A 23,414-nucleotide genomic window follows, 5' to 3' on the forward strand; every position below is an offset into this window, starting at 1 on the left:
CAGTAGACCATCAAGCTGTACAGGTAATACCCATGGACTTTCTGTGTATACTGTTTGTGTATGGTGAAAGCAAATGTGGTGCAGACCGCTGGAAACGCTTATCACCATACACAAACAGTATACACAGAAAGTCCATTGGTATTACCTGTACAGCTTGATGGTCTACTGTTCATCATAAAAGTAGTACCAAGAATTTAAATTTATTTTTTTTTCTACTGAAATTTCAACAGGGAACATTTGCTTTAAAGGCCGAGATTTTTAACCGTGCGGTTTTCTCAGGTAAGGGGAGGGACTAAATTTTACATGCAGCAAATGTTCCCTGTTGAAATTTCAGTAGAAAAAAAAATAAATTTAAATTCTTGGTAATGCAATATACGTTTAGTCCACAAGTTACTTACTCTCTAGACTAGGGAGTTTAACTATAGGTTTTTATTTTGGATCACCACTAATTTTTTCACATCTGTTTCAAATTTATTTAAACATGCGATATACTTATTTGGCAGCACGTACATGAGATCATATTTCATATTCACTGGCATATTTTTTTTAATAAGAAATAGTATAAATTTATAATCAAGTATTTATATATCATCTTTAACTCGAATTTCTGAATGTTGGTAGTGACAAGAAGGTTTGATTTTTTTCAAAATGTCAATTTAAAACTATTTTAAATTTATTTTATCTATTTAAAAAAAAAACAAACAATTTTTTTCCAAAAATATATCAGATTAAAAGAATAATTATTTTTGCAGGATGAAACTCTCGATAGTTTATCTCCTTTTGATGGTGAGTTTTGTACAAGCAAAAGAAAAAAAGTTGCAGCGTGAGAAATTAAAAGACATCGTGGATGACATATCGAGTTTGATCAATGCCTGTAAGGCTGTCGGATATGTTAAGGCCAACTGTAAAGTCGACTCTAAAAGTGAGTGATACATTAACTGTTTTATGTTAAATGTAATAAAAATATCAGATGTATATAATCATAAAAAACATTGTAGTAAACCGCAGGCTCAAGCCAAATTTTAATTATGAGACGGTGACCCCCTAACCCTCATCCCCTCCGTTTTGAGAACAACGAATGCTTCGATATTCTTCTTCATTACGTCCATTTCATTATAAAGGTTGAAAGACATTAACATTAAAAAAAGAGGCTCGTGGACCACAACGCTCACCTGAGTAAATATTTCCCTGCTTTTGGTGTGGCCCATCCTACCTCCAGGGATCAAGATTTGAACAAATGTATATATACATACCACATGAATATATGCTTCCATATCAATATAACTAATTTATGGCTTTGTATATTCTATTTTTAGTTTCTAATTTAATTACATGATTTTTGTATAAACTAGATGTACTGTGAGCGATGAGCTCACTAAATGATACCCCCGCCTCCATATACTAGTAGTTTTAATGGCAAAGTCCATGTTTTGCTGTGGCTGGAAAACCCAAAGTATGTGTCAGATCAAAAAGTAAAATAGGAGGTGCACAATTGCAATCTGTAATAAAGATTCTGCGAAAGTTTCATCAAATTTCATTCAGTGGTATGGGAGGAGTTGCGGGTAAGAAATGGGTATCCCAAAGCGTAACAGAAGGACGGAAGGACAGACGTACAGACGGACGGAATAAATGATTACTTTATACCCTCCCGCTTTTCAAGCGGGGGTATAACAATTATATTGATGTTTAAAAAGGTTGACTCACAGATCTATAAAATAAAAATTTGGTGTGGCATTCCTCCTTAAATAAACCTGAATCGACACTTACCGAGTATGCATCCAATGTATATTAATTTTGAAATGACTTATTCTGATTTTATGGTTCTTGGGGGGGGGTATCGTAACATTTTTTCCTAATATATATATTTACGTTTATTCTCATGTTAAAAATCCCCCATTGTATCTACCAATTCACTTCCAGGGGTTTTGATTTGAACGAACTTGAATCTTGGTTACATGAGGATGCTATACATATTATATCAATATGATTAATAATGCATGGATTTTCTGTTCTTGATTGGACACTATATAAACTGCAAGTTTTATCCCCCATGGCATGGTGCCCCCACCTTGTCCCGTGGGACATGACTTGATCAAACTTGAATCTACGTACTTACTTGAGGAAGAAATATAATATATAAGAAGGATATTATTAAATATTATATAAATATAATATATAAGAAGGATAATAGACAGTACATTTGATAGCATTGGTTTGTGGGGATTTGATTTCGTGGCTGGAAAATGTTCAGTAGTATTAATGCATATGAAATTTTACATTTTTGGTGTAATAAATTCGTGGGCCTCTAGCTCGATATCACGAACACAACAAAAATTAACCCCCACCAACAATAAGTGATTTCACTGTATTATAAACACGTACAAATCAACCAAAAATACATATATATGTAACAGATGGAAACTACGAATTTATTAAACACAAAAAAACGTTGCCTATACATGACTATATTTGATATTTAAAGGTCAAGCACGGTAAAAATAGATCTTAAAAATAATGTTTATAATTCATTAAAAGCATTAAATGAATGTTTATGGTTGTGTTTGTTTAAAAAAAAAAATCCAGATATTAACGCAAAATACCTGTTCAAATATCTTTATTTATAGACATGGGCGATAGAGTTATCGCTCTTTTTCATGACGTCATCAGAGACAATTGCTGTATAGGCGCTATTCTATAAAACAACAAATAACTGATTAAAATGACTAGTTTCAACGCTATACCGTGTTATTGACGGTAATTTCGAAGACATACTTGAGTTTACAGATTTAACCAATTATATATGAACCCATTACGAAGCAATCCGAATATGTTAGGCCTGCCTGTACATGGATATGTCAACGAAGTTAGATTCCGAGAATAATGAAAGTAAAACGGGAAATTCTCCAAGAAGCAATGATTTTTATTTGTTTTATGTATTGAAAATGAATTAAAAACAGATATCCAAAAACGTTCAACATGAAAATCGAAATCTTTAGGACATAATTTGTATATATGAAGAATACATTGTTTTGTCCGTTAGATTTCTAATTAATAAACTAGTAGACTCGATGAGTATTGATAGTCAGCCGTGTAAACAATTATTAGCAAAGTTAAAAGTAATCGGCAAACTCTGTGGCCGGTTGTAGTACCCCTAATTTACCCCCAATCGTACCCCCCATTTCAACCAATTTCCGAAATCTAAATACATGTAATAAATCTAGAGAAACCTGGTATAGACATTACGAAGGAAGTTCAAAAATTACGCGTTTGTTGCACAGAAAAATCAAAGTACTCAGAAGTACAGAGAGCCGGGCTCATTTGCAGAGTAGAATCATTAAGAATTTCTTACATGAATCATACGTTTATATTGTATTAACATATAAAACGAGAAATATTCATAACGGCAAATATAAGGAATTAATTAGGCTTTGTATCCATCAACGAAATGTCTTTGTAATAACTTGAAAGTATTCGTTAACCTATATATGTACATTTTATTTTCAAACATCGAAATAAGTCTACTTTCATTATTTTGACTCTGCAAAGATCGCCGCTAGGGTCCCCATGTGTTTACACTCATAGCCCAGACCAGCAGCATTAGCCTGTGGCTATATATAGCCACCGTCTAAAAAAAATATATAATTTAAAATTCTGATGAAAAATCAATTTAAAACTATCAATATAAATGATAAGACACTTACAGTAAGTTTCGATCCTAATACCACTGTCCGATTTTGTCAGAATCAGAATTAATCTGGTACCGCAACTGAAAATAAACAAACAGGCCAGTCTGGTTCCCTGTCTCCTGCTTCTCTTCGTATACATGTGTAGAGAACTAAGATAATGTAACACTGATTATCAAAAATCCTTACACTAATGATCTATGTTCTTTGACTTAAGACAGGAGTTTTCAAAGGTTACTAAATATGTTTATTTATTTAGATAAAACTTCGTTTTATTCTTGTTGCTTTATTTAGCGTTTGTATTATCTCAAAAGCGGTTGAGAGTAAGGAATATATTTTTACACGTAAATTTAAAATGGCGACTATGGGGTTGACATCCTGTCTTGAACAGGATCACATAAGCCGGCAATTGCTCTTTGAGCAATAAGTCCGGCTAAAAATTGATGACATAATGAGGAAAAATCATGAAATGTCACATTTAAGGGTCATTGATACTCTGACAAGAGAGATAACTCTTATTGACATAAATGTCTATTATTCCTTTATAGATTTGCCAAGTTGAAGTGTCTTTTTTGTCCAATTTTGCCCCGCAAGCTATGCTATAAATGGCAGTATTTTGCTTATAAAATACATTTCTTTTGGAAAATCATGAAGGTTCAAGCAACATTCATATGAGTGAGCAGAGGGTTTATGAACCTTAACATAAACGAATCTTTACTTAATATGGTCTTCAAAATTTCATATCAAGGGCGTTATAGTAAATTTGATCACGTACCGACTTCATGTCATACCACAATGAAACTCTACAAATGATATTTTATTTCTTATATTTATATTTTACGTTTTCATTCATTTTACAAACAAATACACTGTATACATATAATAGGCATTATTTAGACTTAGATTTTGAAATGCAACGTAACGTTACTACGACGTTATGTGACGTCACAGTCGGAGCTTTCCAAATTGCACGTGCAGTTTGCTTTCGATACGCAAGAAAGTCTGATCATGTGACCGACTGCATGTCATCGAAAATTGAATTTCATTTTTTTAGTATTGTCATACCGGTATAAGGAAAGACATTGGCAAATGTAAATATTAAAACTTGAAATTTTTTGGCGGGTTTGATTGACACATCCTTGCACTTTCATTAATTTTAACCTTATTCTTAATCCTTAACTAAACCTTTTCTGTATATCATTTTTTAGCAGTTAACCGTGTGCCTTTTTGTTGTCAAATTTACAGATACATCCGTCAACCGTGCTGTCGCTTTTGAGGCTTCCTTAACAAAAAGTCGGAATTCCTTTACTGGCAGAGTTATTTTTGGAAAAGTAGCTCTAAATGCTGGCCATGGATATGACGGGTCTACTGGAATATTTACAGCCCCTAAGACAGGGCTCTATGTATTTGAATGGACGACAGTTGTTTGGCCTGGAAAAGTATCTTATACATTATTGAATGCTGGCGGACAGAAGAGGGGGAAAAATTATTGCAATGATACTGGATCATCAAACGATTCGGAATCCTGTAGTAGAATGAGCGTTGTCAAGCTGAATTCAGGTGAAAAGGCATGGATTGAGACTTACAGTACTACAGCTTTACATCAAGCAAGTTCGATTGCTTGCTTTATGTTGTAGAAGAAGAGCTAATTAAAATTTGCAAACACAAGATATGTTTTTATTTTATGAAAAATTGGTGTCAGTAAAGGGAAAAACATGTAATGTACTAGTATTAAGTTTTCAATTAGCATACCATAACATACTGAATTAAAATAATTATAACTGCGACTCCTCTTGAATATGGTTCCTCTTTCATGCATAATTTTCATAATTTACAATACAATATAATCACTTAATAGGATCACCAGGCCTGGGGGCTATAAAACTTAGACGAGCTCACTTTTGATCTCAGTCTCTTCCATAATTTCTTTGAAAAAAGTAAGACTGAGATCAAAAGTGAGCTCATCTAAGTTTTATGGCCCCAGGCTAGTATTTTTTTTTAATCTTGACCCCATTCAAATCAGGCATGTTTTTTTATGAAGCGCTAGATATGGGAAAATCTATTTATGTGCATCTACAAGTTTTCAACGAAACTTAGCTATCCGAGTGGGGTTCGAATGCACAGTGGACTGGTTCACATTACAAAGCAACAACATACATACACATTGTACATGTACGAAAACTATACATCCCTGATATATTTTATATAATATTAAAAACTCAGTCACATACCAGTAATTTTGATTAGATCTGATGTATTGATCTTTAAAGCCCATGGCCATTGCACATTTATATGATTCGGATTAATTTGCTGAGCATTATGGGAAAGCAAACTACAGGGAACAGACTATAGTTTGCGGAGCATCATTTGGGAAAGCATTGGGAAAAGGATACAGTTTCGGTAAATCTCCATGTCCAAAGTGAAAGCTTTTCTAAATTTTTTTTTCAAAAAAAAAAAAAACGTGTTCTTGAACTTCTTTCTATCTTGAAAGTCATATCGAATTTTGAACGTGTTTGATTGATACACTCCCATGCGAAACAAAACATTTATCCCTTTCATTTAGGAATCGAAAAGCAAAACAATTAAAAAATTTATCTAACTTTGTTGTACGCTAGTTAAGTTATTTTTAAATCCTGAGAACAAGTCGAGAATTCAAATTTTAAGGATGGACAGACAGACAGGCACACAGATGGACGACAGGTGATCAGAAAAGCCAACCATTGGCTCAAGTGAGCTAAGTCCTAGCTGTAAATATGCATATTCACATGCATTCACACCACAGGTACTTGTGGACAGGACCCCCACCCCACCCCCCGATATTAAACCCCGGGGCTTATTTGACAGTTTTTTTCACAATTTATATTTATTACACTTATTCAACATGTTTGCAATTGGAATAAATCATCAAAACCCAAAAATAATCGCTCAACAAAAAAAATGGGGGGGGGGGGTCCTGTCCACAAGTACCTGTGATTCACACGCGCTAAGAAGTACATAGTGACAACCAACAATGTTTGAATGCCTTTCAAAGTTTATTGAAAAAGCATATTATGTACTTGTAGTATAATATATTTCTTCTATACGACTTAATAAATACATTAATACTATTTTATATCAAATAATTAATTCATGAAAGTAGGACATTAACGAAGGTTTAATGAGCGGCGCAGTCGTGAAAACAATCCTGGCTTGTCTTTCTTTTGCTGAAATGAAGAGGAAAAAATGCCAAGAAAATGTTTAGTACAAAGAGCATTAAGGATTATTCACTTCAATTTTTCTATCGGCAAACCAACTGTATATGCAATGAATTTAAATAATCAGATAATGAAGAGAAAAAAAATCTGTGAAAATATTCACAATAGCAGTAAGAATTCTTTTTCTCACAACAGGATATAGAATTGCCAGCCTATTATTTTAGATATCGAAATGGATAAAATAAAATTAATGAAATTATAAATAACATCGATACCTGTTCATTTGTTCCATCAACACGGCGGAAAAATTTTCTCCAACTTCTCCTTAATGATGATTCTTTCTGAAAAACATATAGATAAATCTATCAAGGTGCCTTTCAGCAATCCCCCCCTTTTTTTTTGGGGGGGGGGGGGGGGGAGGGGTTGTCAAGTCACAAAATAACGATGGCAATTCCAGAATAAGTTCTTTTTAAGCGGGGAGGGGGCAACACAACTGTGGATTAATGATGTGTATTGTACATGTATTAATTAAGGAAGCCCGTTATGCTAAAATTATCCCATGTTTCCCACTATTGTTGATGTCCCTGGCATACTCTCAAAACTAGACAGTGATTCCTTATATTTCCATTTCATTGTGAAATAAAATTGTAGACTTAGACGTTAAAAATATAGACTAATAGATTTAAATTACACGAGGACTTCCATGCCTATTTAATAGTCCTCGCACACTGACGTCAAACACAAAGGCAGCAGTACGAGATTTACATGCATATTTGGCCTCCTTATCGTGAGACACAGAGACAGAGGCGCACGAGAATTGCATGCGTATTAAGGAGTTTCCATCCTCATAATTTTATAGGTTCAAAGTACAAAAACTGCATTTATTTTCATTTAATATACTTTAAACTTTCCATTTATTGCAAAAAAAGTACAGGTCACCATATTAGGCATATTATTTAAGATGCGAAACATAAATAAACAGAAGTGTATGTCAGCATAAAACATTGTACATTTTTTGTAAACAGTATTGAGAAAAATATGTAAAGACTGGTTAAAATGCATAATTCTGATGCTGAGTGTTCCTAAATACTTCCTACTTAAAAGATACTTTTGAATTGTGAATATCAGGGAAACTATTTTACAGTAAAGCAAATGCCTGAATGAAGAGACCTTAGAAGGAGTTATTGCCCTTTTCAACATTTTTTAAAGATTGAATAATTAATTAAATATAGAAAATATGCATTTATTAAATTCTTTAACTAAACAATATTTATCATTACACCTATTGTAAAGCATTCTTCCAAGAGAATTTTTCTATAAGGTATGAATTTAAACTAATTACAGTTTTTGCAAAAACCTATGACATCATAGGAGGGTGGAATTTACCTTAAGCATCCTTAGCTGCTTACCTATCGACCTGCCTAATTTACATTCGGGCAGAATTATCAAGAAATAAATTCCCCCAACTTTCAAACAGTTATCACAGAGATAAAAAATTAGAAATGGAAATATTAAGATGTATACTGCGATATACTGATATACTTCACTGTACAAAATAAGCTTGGAATTAACAGCCCTCCATCTTACAGATTTAAAGTCATTTTTCTAATAAGCATGACATTTTCTTTAAAAAATTGTAACAGATTCGTACCTTTTCATTGACCAACTCCGTTCTTTGCTCACCACTGTTTGATCTGCAATAAAAGGAATCATTTTTCACTTTTAACCAAGTATATTAGAATAATTCTGTATAAACATAAAAAAAAGCATATCCAAATCTCATTTAGTTGCATGTCCTTAGTTATAGCAAACCTTGCATAATTGTTAGCGGCACTTTGGAACAGATCTTCAACGGTTTCTGAAGCTGTGTTGCTCAAAGCCTTTAAAGTAATTAAAAAAGAATAAAAGAATTATTTTAAAGAATATATTTGGTATTTAATTTTCAATTGTAATTTTTAAAGAGCATAACCAAAAATTAAAAAAAAAAAATAAATGAAGCGGAAATAGAACAGAAACTAGCACAGAATTTCCTTGGTGCGGAAAATAAAAATAAAAATTACCGGGTATTTTGTAAAGCTTCTAGGAGCAGCAAAAATTAAATTGGTATGGCCTTAGAAATATATACCTGTTGCAAGTCCAGTTTCTCTGCTTGACGCTGTTTAACTTTGGCTGTGGTTTGTGCGTCCTGCTCTGCCGTGAGTTGTTGAGACAATGGATGCTGGACTATGAACTGTCGTCTGAATTCACTATAGAGAAAAGAATAGCTAGTACAATTCTCTGTTTTGGACCTTCAGTAAGGCGTGGCGTTCTCAGGTGTGAAAAGGCTATCATAGTTTCGGTAGATGAGCCCATGCCAAAAGAAAGAGTGTTTTCAGAAAAATATAATTTTAAAACATACTCTAGTTCTTTCTATTTTGAAATTTATAACAAGTTTTTAACGTGTATGATTGTCACACTCCCCTGCACATTAAGGCATTTATCACTTACATGTATATCTCAAAATGAAAAAAAAGAAACTTTCGCATACTAGCTGGTGTTCAGTTCTGTTGCCAGCGTTAGGAAATCAAACACATCAAATATAAAATCAACAAAAAACCCTAGTTTACGAAAAATCCATTTGAAATATTCCCGCACATAGGCGTCGGAAAAGGGGGAGGGGGGCTAGAGGGAGCTTAGCCCCCCCTTTTTGCAAAGATAAACATGCATAATATAGGCATGAAAATTGGAATTTCCCTTTTTTGTTGGGTTAGCCCCCCTCCCCCTTTCAAATAGCCATCCCACTTTCAATTTGCTTCGAACGCCTAAGCTGCAAGTTGAAATTTTCAAACTGGGGTTATTTTCAAAATAAAAAAAAATCTGCAATACAAGCAATTAGAAAAGTCTAAGTGTGAAAAATAAAACTTCATTTTGGAAATAACATAATTATCATTATATACCGGTACTTACTTTTGTATTCTAACGTTTCTAGCAAGTGCCCGATTGATCAAATTCCTCATGTTTTCCTCTGCGGTTTTGTACAACAACTGTCGGATATAAATGTACATGTAAATAAACAAAAAATAAACAGTAAAACACGTTTATAGCGAACTCGATTATAATTACTAGTAACTGATGCTTACAGCGGAGATAAATTATATTGATTTCCACTGGCTAATAAACAGATTTAACGAAATACGTTTATAAAGGAACAAAGTCGTCCATAACGTCCACAATAGAGAGGTTGAGATTTCAAACGTGTACGTGTACGCGGGTGCGCCTAGTAGGGGAATAACCTAAATTCTGTGTGTATTGCGTCATCAGTTTAAGTGACGTCAAAATTGCTACACGTTCGTAAAACTTGTAGAATGGAATCTACACGTAAGTGAAAACGTGTAGCTTTAATAATAAAAATAAGCCAATTTAAGTGTGAAAATGTTATTGTTATACATTATATATGATGTTTACTTTCACGAGCACTTATTTTTATCAAGTTTTGTTTACAAACTGACGACTAAAAACTTTCTAAATAGTTGAAACAGAGATACCGATCGCAGTGTACACGTACATGTTACAAGTCATAAAAATCTCAACAGACAAATTAAAAATAACGTGTACGTGTACGTCAAAATTTCTACAAGTACACGTACGCGTACAAGTTTAAGATCTCAACCTCTCTATTATGTAGGTAAAAGTATAATTAATTAATGTCTATAGTATAGGAGGTGTGTACTATTTAACTCGAGTGCAGCTGTCATCATGAATAGGTTGTGACGTAATGCAAAACTGCACACTTAACTGAAATCAAGTCGTAAATTTACATATATATATATAGTTCAACACGAAATTAAGGTATCCTATACCTCCTGAGCTTCCTTGCTTTTATCTGCGGATTTCTCGAGTAGACCTTTAAACTTGTCATTTTCAAAAAAACTCTCCATGAAAGAAGCAAGACATTCATCGGCTTGTTCTTTGGTAAAGCTGAATAAGAATAGAAATACATAAAGAAAATAAATAAATAAATAAAAAATAGATTTTATAATTTATCAACAATGTATGGTAGATATTTAAATTTTTATTTTTTTCATAATTGACTACAATAGCAAGGATCTTTCTTTCTATATAATTTGAATAATTTATTCATTAAAATGTGGAACTTAAAATATTTGAATGACTTAAAAAGGCTACTAGCATATTTATATGTACTAGCTTGATTTAACATGAAATATATTTCTTGTACAAAACGGATTTTCTTTACTCACATTTGATGCAGGAATGTACACTGCCTTAGAGTCATAGAGTTGAAAACTTTATTCAGGGATCTAAGCAAGACCCTCAACTGGAAACAATTGTTAAAATGTTTTATATGTAGGTATACTATAGATTTACATTGGCGTAGTCAAAATTTAGCACAGTACCTGTAACTGGTTACATAATATATATGATGTTCTTAAAATGTCATCCACATGTCCACACCGTGCATTGAATTTAAGGAATAACTGTCTATTTTTTTTTTATTTCATGATGTGATCAATCGAGTGGCTTGTGTGGTAATTTGCATAAACAACGTAAAGCCAAATGATTGACCACCGTCATGAAATAAAAAATAAATCTGACAGTTATTCCTTATATTTACATGTTCTTGATTCCCCTAATCGATCTGCTACAAGTCCCACTTCTGTCTCCGTTGTACATATATACAGTATATACTCTTAAAAAGTACATGTAATATTAAATCAAATAGTAATTTAGTCAGAAAAAAAAGATGCCATTGTTAAAAATTGTTAAAAATTCCCTGTTTAGTACAAACAAGCCCCCTCAACTGAATCCTGCTTGATGTTTGTTCCTTGCATTTCATGGTAACAATTAGCTAAATCAAAACCTAAGAATTTCCAAAAGATTCATAAAAAGAATTAAAAATATAAAATAATTATCTACCTCGAGTGAATTTGCCGCCATCTTCATTCAGTTTGACTTTTCACTGAAAATTATGTTGCTATAGCTGCAACGTTTATGATGACGTTTCTCCCATTATGACGTTTTTTGAACTGTGATGTCACATAGGTGGATTAGTTTTACTTACGTCTCTGTAGCCTCATTGTGACGTCACGTTAGCGCAGGTTTTTCCGGATAGGTGGATTAATTTTTAAAATAACACATAAACACTCAGAGAGAGAGAGAGAGAGAGAGAGAGAGAGAGAGAGAGAGAGAGAGAGAGAGAGAGAGAGAGAATGTTGAACACCCAGACAATATTTGGAAAGATTTTGTTAAAATCATGTTATGTCAGTCAGTCGAAAGACATTTTTAATGAAATACAATGTAAATAAATATTTAGTTTAACATGATTAATGTCTATATCGAGTATTCGGAAATATTTTAAAAATACATTTGGGTATCTTACAGTGTAATTCGTTAGCCAAAAGTTTTGACCGCTTTGCTGACCATATATCAAAAACCTTTAGCTTGCGAAGATGCATGTTTTTGGGTTGAATTTAACATCTGTATTTTGGATAACAGTGTTAACATGGGATAAGTATGTTTATATGTAAAATGACATCTAATCAATATGTAATTGTTTGTTTCTTTAACACCCCTAGCTTTCGCCAAATGTTCACTCATACCGAGACAAAAATGGATCTCACCCGAAGTACCGGTCTACACGTCCCACCGTGGAATTCAGAACCGCTAAAAAAAGCAGCATCCCCTTATTCCGCAACTCTTGAATAAACGCTCTAACCATGCACTGCGCCACACAGTCGACCATAAAGATGTATTTGCAATTGTGAAGTTGAAATAAAAAAAAGTCAACCAATGGGTGAATGGTAATATTTTAAACTTTTTATTGAAACCAAATTATTTAATAGATATTTTGGCACATTTTTTTCATCATTTGTATGATGATTCAGAATTTGAATCAGTAATAAATGTAACTTCTGGACAAACGAAAATATAAATAATTGTCTTTAATTACGTGGAAAATTAATCATTATATTAGCATTAGGGTCGCCTGAATAACCGACGAAGACGAATAAGCAATCCCGACTTTTTCTTCTTTTGCTGAAATAGAAATATGAAGCTTTGTAAAGAGATGAAACAAAAATCTGACCGTTATTTTTTAATCATTTTATTTATTTACAACATAGATCCACTTGTATCTGAGATTTCGATGAAAAGAATGGATATTACATACAAAAATGCATTAAGTTAAACTATATTCATAACAAAACCGTCATTGATAAATAAGAAAAGGTTAAATCAGGTCTAGGAAGATGCGGAGAAGGGGGTGGAATTATAATACTACCCCCCTCCCGGGGGGGGGGGGGGGAGGGGCTTTTAAATTGTCATTTATTGCATTCTTATATGTAGTGAAATCGCCAAAAATGACACCCCTTTTCCAAGAAACAACTTTAAATCTTTAAATTGGTACGAACTCTTAAACTTAATGTAGAATGTAGAGGAAATCGGAAACTATGAGACCCCCCCCCCCCCTCTTTTCCGCGCACCTAAGAACTCTCTATAGACGCCCTATGCAAGGGAAGGGAATTTTATTATATCTTTTTGACAAGAACCTGTTGTTTTGTTGCATGAACACGGCAGAAGTATTTTCTCCAGCCTTTCTTTGTTGGTTTAGGACCCTCTTTCTGAAACAGGTTATATTTTAAATTTATACAATGTAAGTATCTTACATAACTTGATAATTTGTTTCATGTGAAATTTTCTCCAATACTTAGAAGTGCATTTCAAGTACGTTCTTTGAGCATGCTGTAGTTCTTACCTCTTTGCTGAAAAAGTCCTCTAGCTCCTCATAACTATTTAATCTGTAATAATGAAAAAAAAATTAAATATTTTCCCCCCAAAACAAGCAATTTTATTTTCTTGGAAATTTATGATTCTCATACAGTAAATAAAACAGTTTAAAATCTCAATCATTTACGTTTCACTATGATTATTATGAACGAACCTTATATTAGTATCTGTGCATCGACAGAGATCTCTTATGATTTCTGAAGCTGTTTCGTACAAATCCTTTTAAGTAATTAAAATAAAATAATTAGAAATTTAAAAACAAGAGGCCCAAGGGCCTTGAATCGCTCTTCTGATAAATTGTACAACCTATCACTTGTATTTGAAGCCTCTAACCCTAAGTATCCTAAGACCCAGGTTGCATCACCTGACAAAGTTTGATGATTCTTAGCCAATTAGGACTACTTTTTGGTCTACATTCTTGGAAAACACAAAATGCATCAACTGACAAAGTTTTACTATTCTAAGCCAATAAATACCTAAGATACTTAAATATAGCCATAAAATGTCGAAAGTAGGTCATCCTGACCTATATTTTAGTCGACATTTTTCAGAGTCCCAAGATGCATCTGCTGACTAAGTTCTAAGCCAATAAATACCTGAGATATTCAAAAGTAGGTCACTGTGACCTACTCTTTGGTCAACATTCTCCGAAAACCCAAGATGCATCAACTGATAAAGTATGATGATTCTAAATCGATAAGTACTAGAGATACATAAATATAGCCATAAAATGTCAAAAGTAGGTCACCATGACCTACTTTTTGGTCGACATTCTCCGAAAACCCAAGATGCATCAACTGACAAAGATTGATGATTCTAAGCCAATAAGTACCGGAGAATACTTAGATATAGCCATAAAATGTCGAAAGTAGGTCATCATGACCTACATTTTGGTTGACATTTTTTAGAGTCCCAAGATGCATCTGCTGACCAAGTTTGATAATTCTAAGCCAATAAATACCTAAGATATTCAAAAGTAGGTTACCATGACCTACTTTTTGGTTGAAATTCTCCGAAAACCCAAGATGCATCAACTGACAAAGTATGATGATTTTAAATCGATAAGTACTAGAGATACATAAATATAGCCATAAAATGTCAAAAGTAGGTCACCGTGACCTACTTTTTGGTCGACAATATCCGAAAACCCAAGATGCATCAACTGACAAAGTTTGATGATTCTAAGCCAATAAGTACCAGAGATACTTACATGTAAATATAGCCATAAAATATCAAAAGTAGGTCACTGTGACCTAATTTTTGGTCATCACTCTCCAAAAACCCAAGATGCATCAACTGACAAAGTTTGATGATTCTAAGCCAATAAATACCTAAGATACTTAAATATAGCCATAAAATGTCAAAAGTAGGTCACTGTGACCTAATTTTTGGTCATCACTCTCGGAAAACCCAAGATGCATCAACTGACAAAGTATGATGATTCTAAGCCAATAAATACCTAAGATACTTAAATATAGCCATAAAATGTCAAAAGTAGGTCACCATGACCTACATTTTGGTCGACATTTTTCAGAGTCCCAAGATGCATCGCCTGACCAAGTTTGATGATCGTAGGTTTGAAGGTAATCAAAATATGCCTTTTAAACAATTTGAAAACAAATGCCTGCAAAATTCTACGAGTAGGTCACAGTGACCTATTTTTTCTTAAATATGTTTTAGGTCCCAAGATGCAGCAACTTACAAGATTTGATGATTCTAACCCTTTCAGTGCCTAAAATAATGAGATTAAATGTTTTAAAAAGGATAAGTCATAAAGTTCAAAAAGTAGGTCATGGTGATCTACTTTTAAGTTGACGTTGTTCAAGGACCCAAGATGCATCAACTGACTAAGTTTGATGATCATAGGCCTTAAAGTGTCCAAAATATGCCTTCAAATCAATTTGAAAACAAATACCCGAAAAATTAAAAAAGTAGGTCACCGTGACCTACTTTTGAGTTAACATGATGTGAAGTCCTAAGATGCATCAACTTACAAGATTTGATGATCCTAGTCCTTATAGTAAGCAAAATATAAACATTTTTATCAATTGTAAATTTAGGTCGACTTTAAAGTGACCTTGAGACCACGCCCTTTGCCCCAGGGTCATGCCTTGAACAATTTTTAATCTTCAACATATCCTGATCATTGTATGTAAGTTTGGTGAAAATCTGCCTGGTGGTTCTGGAGAAGAAGATTTTTTAGCAACCAGTACTTTTGGTTTTGTTTTCCTGATTATCTCCCCTTGTTTTAGGGTCCCAACCCTTATTTTAGTATAAATGGTAGCCCTTGGGCCAAGGATACCCTGTGACAAATTTGACACTGATTGGCCAAGGGGTTCTTGAGTTATGGCCCATATTCTAAAAAGTTAACGCACACCGCACGACGCACACCGCACAAATGGCCATAGCATTAGCTCTTTGAGCCTTTGGCTCAGAAGAGCTAAAAATATAACTGAAGCAATTTGCATGAAGTTTAAAGAAAATGAGTGGTAATTCAAATGTATATGTTAAATTTTAAATACCTGCTGCATTTCCAATTTCTCAGCGCGTAATTGCTTTAGCCTGGTATTCATTCTTTTGTCCAATTCCGGAGTTCGTAGCAGACACATAGGATGCTTGAGAAGGAACAGTGGTTTTCCTTCACTACCAAATACAAAGATATGAGATTCAATTTGCATTTTAAAAACAATTTGAAAATTAACACTTTCTAATTTTTTCCCGTAAAATTTGCATTTACGGAAATAGCTGAATCGTTACGAAATATATTTTTAAAAATCAAACGTTGGAAAAATCAAAATGAGCTCCTTATCAGGAAAACAAGATGATTTCAATCGAATAAAACATCCAGTTTGGATATATGTATTAGTATAAAAGACCTAAATGTTGCTGGAAATTAATTTTGTAATGGTAATCATGCTTACAATGTACATGGGTTGCTGGTTGTACGAATAATCAAATCTTTCAAATTTTCCTCTGCCGCTTTGTAGAGAATCTGTCCATGAAAAAAGATAAATACATAACTAATATTTTTTAGTAAAATTTTTGATGAAAAAACGTCTAACATTTCCTGTATTTTATACTGATCGGTCATAAAAATCAATATTTGACCGCGGATTAAGATATTGGACCTGTCCACATTATTGGACCGCTTACGTCACAGCGTGGGCAAAAATCTGAATTTGCATTTGTTGGTGCATTCGGCTCATCTCGGCAGATTCCAGTATCCTACATCTAACCTCGGATGTCTCTCGGATCACCTTGGTCGATATTCTATCTAACGGTAGATGGAATTGGTCGAGGTGATCAGAGTGTAGTTGGTGTTCGATCTGATTTCGGAATTGACCGATCATTAAACTGAGTGCATTGGGCACATCTCGGCCGATTTGTACCTTTTCTAATGAAGGTGATAGAATCAGTCGAGGTTCTTAGTACACTCGGCACGCCTCGGCTGATTCCGTGACATTCATCAGTGTTCATAAAAGTTTTCGGTGTTCGATGAAGTACGAATCGGTAGAGGTGTGTCGAGTGGTTGTGGTAAAGGAAGCTTATACTAGTGAAATTAATGAATTGAAATGTAAAAAAAAAAATGACTGGGTCTTCGGGCAAAATGAACCAAATATAGTTTGTCATATACGCATGTTGCATTGAAATCCAGTCATTAATTAAATGTCTGTTATGGATAGAAAGTAAACTGTCTTCAAACGATTTCATAAAAACAAGAGGCGTGCATATGTAACCCGAAAATTGCACACATACGCACATACATGCATATTATGAAACACGATACATGTATGTTGCACTAAAATAAAATCAACTATAATAAATCAATAGGTCTTCAAATGTTTTGTTTATCCACTATTAACCTAAATAAAAGTAAGACATGGTTACAATTTTAAAGTGGCATACCTCCTGTGGTTCTCTTCGACCGTCTAAATAGAATCTCTTTGTAAACTTGGCCCTTTTTTCAAATGACTCCATGAAAGCAGCAGCTAATTCATTCGCCTGTTCTTTGGCGATTCTAAAACCAGACATAAATATAATTAATACTATATACAAGGTTATTTTCGCCCCGTGTTTAAATGTTTGTCCTTTTACACTTGCTTACAATTTTGCCCCGCTTTAATTTTGCCCAGTCACATTTCTGTTTAAGAATTTATTCTGTGTTCTTTGAATCCCCCCCCCCCGTTTTAAAGTCGCCCACTTGAGAGGAGGACAAAAAAACGGGGCGAAAATTTCCCTGCATACAGTATTTATACTAGTATACAGTTAATACAATCAAAAAGGCTAATTTTTGCCTTGTCGGACTGCAGAAACGAATGTACTTTCAATCCCCCTCTCTCTCTCTCTCTGATGAGTTGACAGGGTTTTCTCCCAACACTGTGAAAACTGACTCCCCTCCCCAAACATGAACTCTTTTTAATACATGTACAGCTTGGAAATATTTGTTATTGAATTGTATTACTCACATTTGCTCTATGGCGGTACGTCTCCTAGACACAGAGATGAAAACGTCTCTAAGAATATTGCGTACATCCTAAATTAAGAAGAGTATTCCTTGTTAAGGTCAAGATCTAGTAAATGAAAGGTGCCTACAGATTTATCAAACTTAAGAAATACATTCCTTTATTGATGCTTTACAACTTTAGCTTCGTCAAATAAGGTGTTTCGGGGCATAATTTGTAGGTAAACAAGATGAAAAACTGTATTTTAAACTGTCATTTTCAATGAAAAATTAAGAAAAACAATGATGAATATGGGAGTTTTTTTCGTATTCGGCAAAGGAAATGTATCTAGATTGCCTACAGTCTCTCAGAAAACGGTAATTATTATGTTCATGGCCTCCTCTTTAGACTAATTTTTTGGTGCTAGATCCATTATGACGTCATAATCAATTTCAACTTTCTTTTCCCGTACTTTACGGCTTTAGCAGAATTATGTAGAAAATAGGGTATTTTCATGTCATTTAATTTGAAATCATATGAAAAGTAAACCGGATACCTATATTAAATTTTATATTAGTTTAAAGAAGAGGCCATGAACATACTAATTACCGTTTTCTATGAGACTGTAGGCAATCTGGATACATTTTCTTTGTTGAATATGAAAAAAACTCCCATATTTATGACTGGTTCTCTTAATTTTTCATTGAAAATGACAATTTAAAATACAGTTTTTCATCTTGTTTACCTACAAATTATGCCCCGAAACACCATATTTGACCTAGTTAAAGTTGTAAAGCATCAATAAAGGAACTTATTTCTCAAATTTGATAAGTCTGTAGGCACCTTTCATTTACTAGATCTTGACCTTAAGATATGTTTGCAAGATCTGTTCTAGTTATACATGTACTTAATGAATATAAATGTAGAAAATATTTGTCTGTACTACTTTTCGAAACAATTCAGTTTAGATAAAAGTTTTTTTTTTACCTCTTCAGATAATTGCACCTTCAATGCAAGACCTGCATTATTTTGGCCAATGTCAGCCACTGAAGGTTTAGACATTGTTGATGCCTTTGGAGCATTTCCTTGTTCTTCAAAAGATTTCTCACTCGTTGCATCGGCATCTGCATCTTCCACGGGTTTATTCTCATTCTTGGTCCTGTTGTTCTTTCTACCCTTTAAGGTTCCTAGAGTTCTCTATTTTCATCAGAAAAAATAAAAATAAGGTATAAAATTGGTTACTTCATTCAGTTTAGTCAAAATCGACAACACTAGGAAAAACGTGTTATTACCATGCAAACGTATAAGAGTTAAAAATCAATCGAGTCCCAACACTATGTAAATATTAAAATTCTAATCAACGGTTTTAAAAGTGAACAAAAAGTAAACTCAAAAATCCTTTTTATCGGGGGTTGGGGGGTTGGGGGAAGGGGGGGGGGCTGCGGTGGGCCTTTTCTACGGACTTGATTTTTATATTCATATGATCCTATCTTCTCTCCTATCTTCTATACTGAATACTTCCAGTTCCTTATTTACATTAGTTTATTGCATTTCAAGATAAAGCTAACATATAAGACCCTTTGCAAAAAAGAAAAAAGAAAGAAAAATATTGAATACATTTTTATAACTCTCATACATAGAAAGCTCTTTAATTCTATGTACTAGATCGTTTATATCCTACCTTCATTGCTCTTTTGGACATCCGTTTCTGACTAGTTTCAACTACAAACAAAGTTTCTAATGAAACTTGTCTCACTATGACATTTGTCTTATTATGACGTTTGTTTCATTATGACGTCTGTCTCATTGTGACGTTTGTCTCATTATGACATCTGTCTCATTTTGACGTTTGTCTCATTGTGACGTTTGTCTCTTTGTGACCATAGATTACACTGTGGGCTCGTGATTGGTTATTTCTAAAACCATGATTTACACTGCGATAAGCTTTGTTACAACATTTGTTTCATTCATAAGATATACTGTGTCTTTCTCTTCGCCATTCTGGTATTACATTGACCTTAACATACAGGAAATTAAGGAAGGGATGTGGCAAACCTGTCTGTCCATTTATGTCACTGAGACGTGCACATGTTCGAATAATGTGCATGGTTCCAAAACAAGTATAAACAACATGCATACGTATTTATGAGATACTGTAGACGTACTTTTTTTCCACGGGGTCATAATTCCATTTCTGTACAATCCGCTGGTAGAAAATTACGCGGATATTAAGTTAGATTGGTCAAATTTCTGCGGAAAAATTGTGATCGCGTACATAGCGTAAATTAATACCACGCTGAAAAAGTACTTCTACAGTAACCCCCCCCCCCCCCTGGATATCATAAACTGAATAATATCTGAATATTTCCATGCAATTAAGTTTGAATATTGATTTTGCCGCTTCCTTTTCGTTCTAGATAATCGTTATCAAATATAATCAACATGATTGTAATTAAAATTGCATGATTTATTAAATTGTAATTTATTCATCCCATTAGTGGACATTTTTGGTTGGGTGAACATTTACAAAATAGCGACTACGGAACTTCAATATGGAGCGCATTATCAAGTACAAAGTATATAAAGTACTTTAAACTGCTATTTTTACACCCTGAATGGGATATTGTCAAACATCCCTTAGGGTTTTTTTAACATGGACTACGTAACATATGTAGATGAAACTTACATACCATACAATCTTGCCTTCTTCGAAAATATAGTTGGGCTCATAAAATAAAATTTGGGCCAGGAATTCCAGGCCCCTAAAAACTATTCAAGTTTGGGGGCACAACCAATCATTTCGGTGAACACTGTTAAGAAATATTAATTCAGGTAGGTAGCATCGGTTTTTTTAAGTGGGGGTGGGGGGGGGGGAGTAGAACTGTTAGAATAAAAATCGACTAGCTCGAAGAAACCTGACAAGAAAAATAGGTTCCAATATCTTTCACTACTAAATTTTATTCATTCACTACAACATTACCCTATTTAACTATACTGCAACAAAAATTGGGAACAGTATTTTTTTTTTACAAATGGGGAACATGTCCCCTATCCCACTGCTTCTTCGTGTATGTTCTTTCACAGGCTAAAAAAGGTCATCAGATGTACTTATGTGAAGGGGGGCAGTTCCATACAGTAGCTTTATTTTCTGTAGTTAATTATATATTGCATGATTACTAGTATATATAAGGAGTGTGCTCCACTGCCCTCGTTTAGATTCATAAAACCATAAATATTTCATATGTCATTCTTAACAATTCATTCCTAACATCTCGAAAATTTTATGGAATGCGTTCCCAGTATTTCATTTGTCGGAGAAAAGCTCACTCCAGCTTTCAGCATCACACGTGTTATTTACTCGTAAGTTTTATAACCTACATATCCATCATGTTCTGATTTCAAAATTATAATTCAGAATTTGAAGCCAGGATTTATAATCACAGATTATTTAGAGCCAAACACCAAATTTCACTTTCGAATTAGCCCGAGCCAATGCTGATAACCTACTTGCAAGATTTTTTATATTATTTTCAAGGGGTCAGAAAAACTGTGGTTCATATGTAAAGAATATATTTATATTATTTAGTAGTATTCTGGTTTTTACGGAAGCCCATTAGTGCCAACCTGTATATATAAAGGAAAAGCAATATATAAAAGCAAACCTCGATATATAAAGGAAATGCTATATATATAAACAAAACCTGGATATATATACAGATTAACTCCTGGCAGGGGGGAATCAGTTATACAGTTTTCCCAGAATCGGCAAAATGTTGCCATGTAATAGTGTTTATTTGTTTGTATAATTATGCATATATAAACGAACTGTAATTGTAACATTACTTAAAATAATGCACTTAATTGAGAAGAAGAGCATTTACAGTGGCGGATCCAGGAGTTTCGTAACGGAGGGAGGGGGCGCAGTAGAAGGCAGGGGGGTTCTGGTCGCTGTACAGATCCTGGATAATGGACCTATAAATTTAATATACAAATATTTCAACCGGGGGGGGGGGGCACGACCGGCGCGCCGGCCCTGGATCCACATTTGATTTAATTATTTATATTAATGAAATAAGTATAATATTTATCGTATTTTCTGTGCATTTTTTGGCTTTACATGTATATGATATGATCAACTTCGTTTTTACAACCTATAGCTACCTTGTTTACTGTTTTACTAAAAAACGTAGCCGCACTGCCTTTGGTCTCACAACCGAGAATTTATGAAAATAATGTTTAACGGGAACTCTTAATTCATTTAAAAAATATTTAACTAGTATGCCCATTGATTGTTAAAAAATAATCAATATATATCGGAATGGGAGAGAGGGAGGAATGAAGGTACCCACTTCATATGAATGTGAGGGAAGAAAGTGACATTTAAAATTATACTAATACTGTAATAATTCTAGGGTCTTTAATGGTGTGGAAAAAATATCAAGTATTTGGGAATTGATAAAAAGAAGCGAATTAGTGCATGTACACTTACATAATCAAACTGCGGATTTTTGTCCCACGTCGTTGATAAAATCGATTTGAAATTCTCCATACATCATGTATTTTTAACGTAGTAAAACGTTAAAGAACCTATCAAGTATGATAAAACAAACTTGTATTTTTGCACCGAATTATAGTTCGATTGAAAAGACTCCAACATTAATATACGTTTTACGCAGAAAAGTCTCTGAAGTCTTTGAAATGTAATTCAATTCAATTCAATTTATTCACTCAAAACCATGTAAATTGTATATGAGGTACAGAAATTAACATAAAAAAACATATAATTATACATATAATACATTGGGTCAAGCAGAAGATGATAACTAAGAAGAACGGACAATACTATTAATTTTATAAATAAATGTACATATTTTTTTCAAACAATCCATATAATTTTCGCACAGTAGGAAGAGCAGCAGTTTTTTAGCTTTAGTTTTAATCATCATAATTATCAAGATACACAAATAAAGAAAACAACACACTGAATACCATCCTGATACAGCCACACCAACTGATCGCAATCAAAACATTAGATCGGGAGCTGCTTATCATATTTTGGCAAGTCTCTGTTGTAATGAAGGTCATTAAAGATGTTAAAGGTCAGGCGGTGGAAATTTTTCTCTTTATATATATCGAAGTTTTCTTTATATATTTCGCATTTCTCTTTATATATATCGCATTTCCTTTATTATATATATCGAGGTTTTGTTTATATATATCGCATTTCCTTTATATATATCCAGGTTTGGTTTATATATTTCGCATTTCCTATATATATATATATATATATATATATATATATATATATATAT

The 23,414-nt window shown here is 33.5% G+C and overlaps 3 protein-coding genes and 1 long non-coding RNA gene across 4 annotated transcripts; 1 reads left to right on the forward strand and 3 right to left on the reverse strand.

Moving 5' to 3' along the window:
• Nucleotides 1–593: 593 nt before the first annotated feature.
• LOC134238353 (uncharacterized) lies at nt 594–5,320 on the forward strand. Its single transcript, XM_062720512.1, has 3 exons — nt 594–631; nt 753–922; nt 4,929–5,320. Exons 1-3 carry the CDS (start codon nt 612–614, stop codon nt 5,318–5,320), a joined length of 582 nt encoding a protein of 193 aa, XP_062576496.1. The 5' UTR covers nt 594–611.
• Nucleotides 5,321–6,725: 1,405 nt separating this feature from the next.
• LOC134238201 (uncharacterized) lies at nt 6,726–11,882 on the reverse strand. Its single transcript, XM_062720353.1, has 9 exons — nt 11,792–11,882; nt 11,116–11,192; nt 10,717–10,834; nt 9,824–9,900; nt 9,003–9,123; nt 8,690–8,757; nt 8,529–8,571; nt 7,153–7,218; nt 6,726–6,886 (listed from the first exon to the last, which is right to left on the reverse strand). The coding sequence occupies exons 1-9, from the start codon at nt 11,816–11,818 to the stop codon at nt 6,827–6,829; spliced, it is 657 nt and encodes a 218-aa protein (XP_062576337.1). The 5' UTR covers nt 11,819–11,882; the 3' UTR covers nt 6,726–6,826.
• Nucleotides 11,883–12,729: 847 nt separating this feature from the next.
• On the reverse strand, nt 12,730–13,674 carry LOC134238290 (uncharacterized). The gene is made up of 3 exons (XR_009985972.1): nt 13,629–13,674; nt 13,423–13,494; nt 12,730–12,910 (listed from the first exon to the last, which is right to left on the reverse strand). It is a non-coding gene; the product is annotated as an uncharacterized LOC134238290 (long non-coding RNA).
• A 2,493-nt stretch (nt 13,675–16,167) lies between these two features.
• Nucleotides 16,168–19,806, reverse strand: LOC134238443 (uncharacterized). Its single transcript, XM_062720603.1, has 6 exons — nt 19,784–19,806; nt 19,090–19,299; nt 18,127–18,194; nt 17,567–17,678; nt 16,582–16,652; nt 16,168–16,303 (listed from the first exon to the last, which is right to left on the reverse strand). Exons 1-6 carry the CDS (start codon nt 19,802–19,804, stop codon nt 16,168–16,170), a joined length of 618 nt encoding a protein of 205 aa, XP_062576587.1. The 5' UTR covers nt 19,805–19,806.
• Between the last annotated feature and the right edge of the window lie 3,608 nt (nt 19,807–23,414).

The sequence above is a fragment of the Saccostrea cucullata genome, unplaced genomic scaffold (genome assembly GCF_032062105.1).
Source record: "Saccostrea cucullata isolate Sc308-1 unplaced genomic scaffold, CSIRO_AGI_Scuc_v1 ctg2898, whole genome shotgun sequence".
Lineage (NCBI taxonomy): Eukaryota > Metazoa > Mollusca > Bivalvia > Ostreida > Ostreidae > Saccostrea > Saccostrea cuccullata.

What these genes read in the sequence shown, in the direction of transcription:
- LOC134238353 (XM_062720512.1), top strand. Translation starts at nt 612, where the DNA reads ATGTTGGTAGTGACAAGAAG. An exon ending in ATGTTGGTAGTGACAAGAAG is followed by an intron (nt 632 to 752) that starts GTTTGATTTTTT and finishes TTATTTTTGCAG; the next exon opens with GATGAAACTCTCGATAGTTT. An exon ending in CTGTAAAGTCGACTCTAAAA is followed by an intron (nt 923 to 4,928) that starts GTGAGTGATACA and finishes TCAAATTTACAG; the next exon opens with ATACATCCGTCAACCGTGCT.
- LOC134238201 (XM_062720353.1), bottom strand. Translation starts at nt 11,818, where the DNA reads ATGAAGATGGCGGCAAATTCACTCGAG. An exon ending in TGTACATTCCTGCATCAAAT is followed by an intron (nt 10,835 to 11,115) that starts GTGAGTAAAGAA and finishes ATTCTTATTCAG; the next exon opens with CTTTACCAAAGAACAAGCCG. An exon ending in CGGAGTTGGTCAATGAAAAG is followed by an intron (nt 7,219 to 8,528) that starts GTACGAATCTGT and finishes TATGTTTTTCAG; the next exon opens with AAAGAATCATCATTAAGGAG.
- LOC134238443 (XM_062720603.1), bottom strand. Translation starts at nt 19,804, where the DNA reads ATGTCCAAAAGAGCAATGAAG. An exon ending in TGTCCAAAAGAGCAATGAAG is followed by an intron (nt 19,300 to 19,783) that starts GTAGGATATAAA and finishes TGATGAAAATAG; the next exon opens with AGAACTCTAGGAACCTTAAA. An exon ending in ACCAGCAACCCATGTACATT is followed by an intron (nt 16,304 to 16,581) that starts GTAAGCATGATT and finishes TGTATTTGGTAG; the next exon opens with TGAAGGAAAACCACTGTTCC.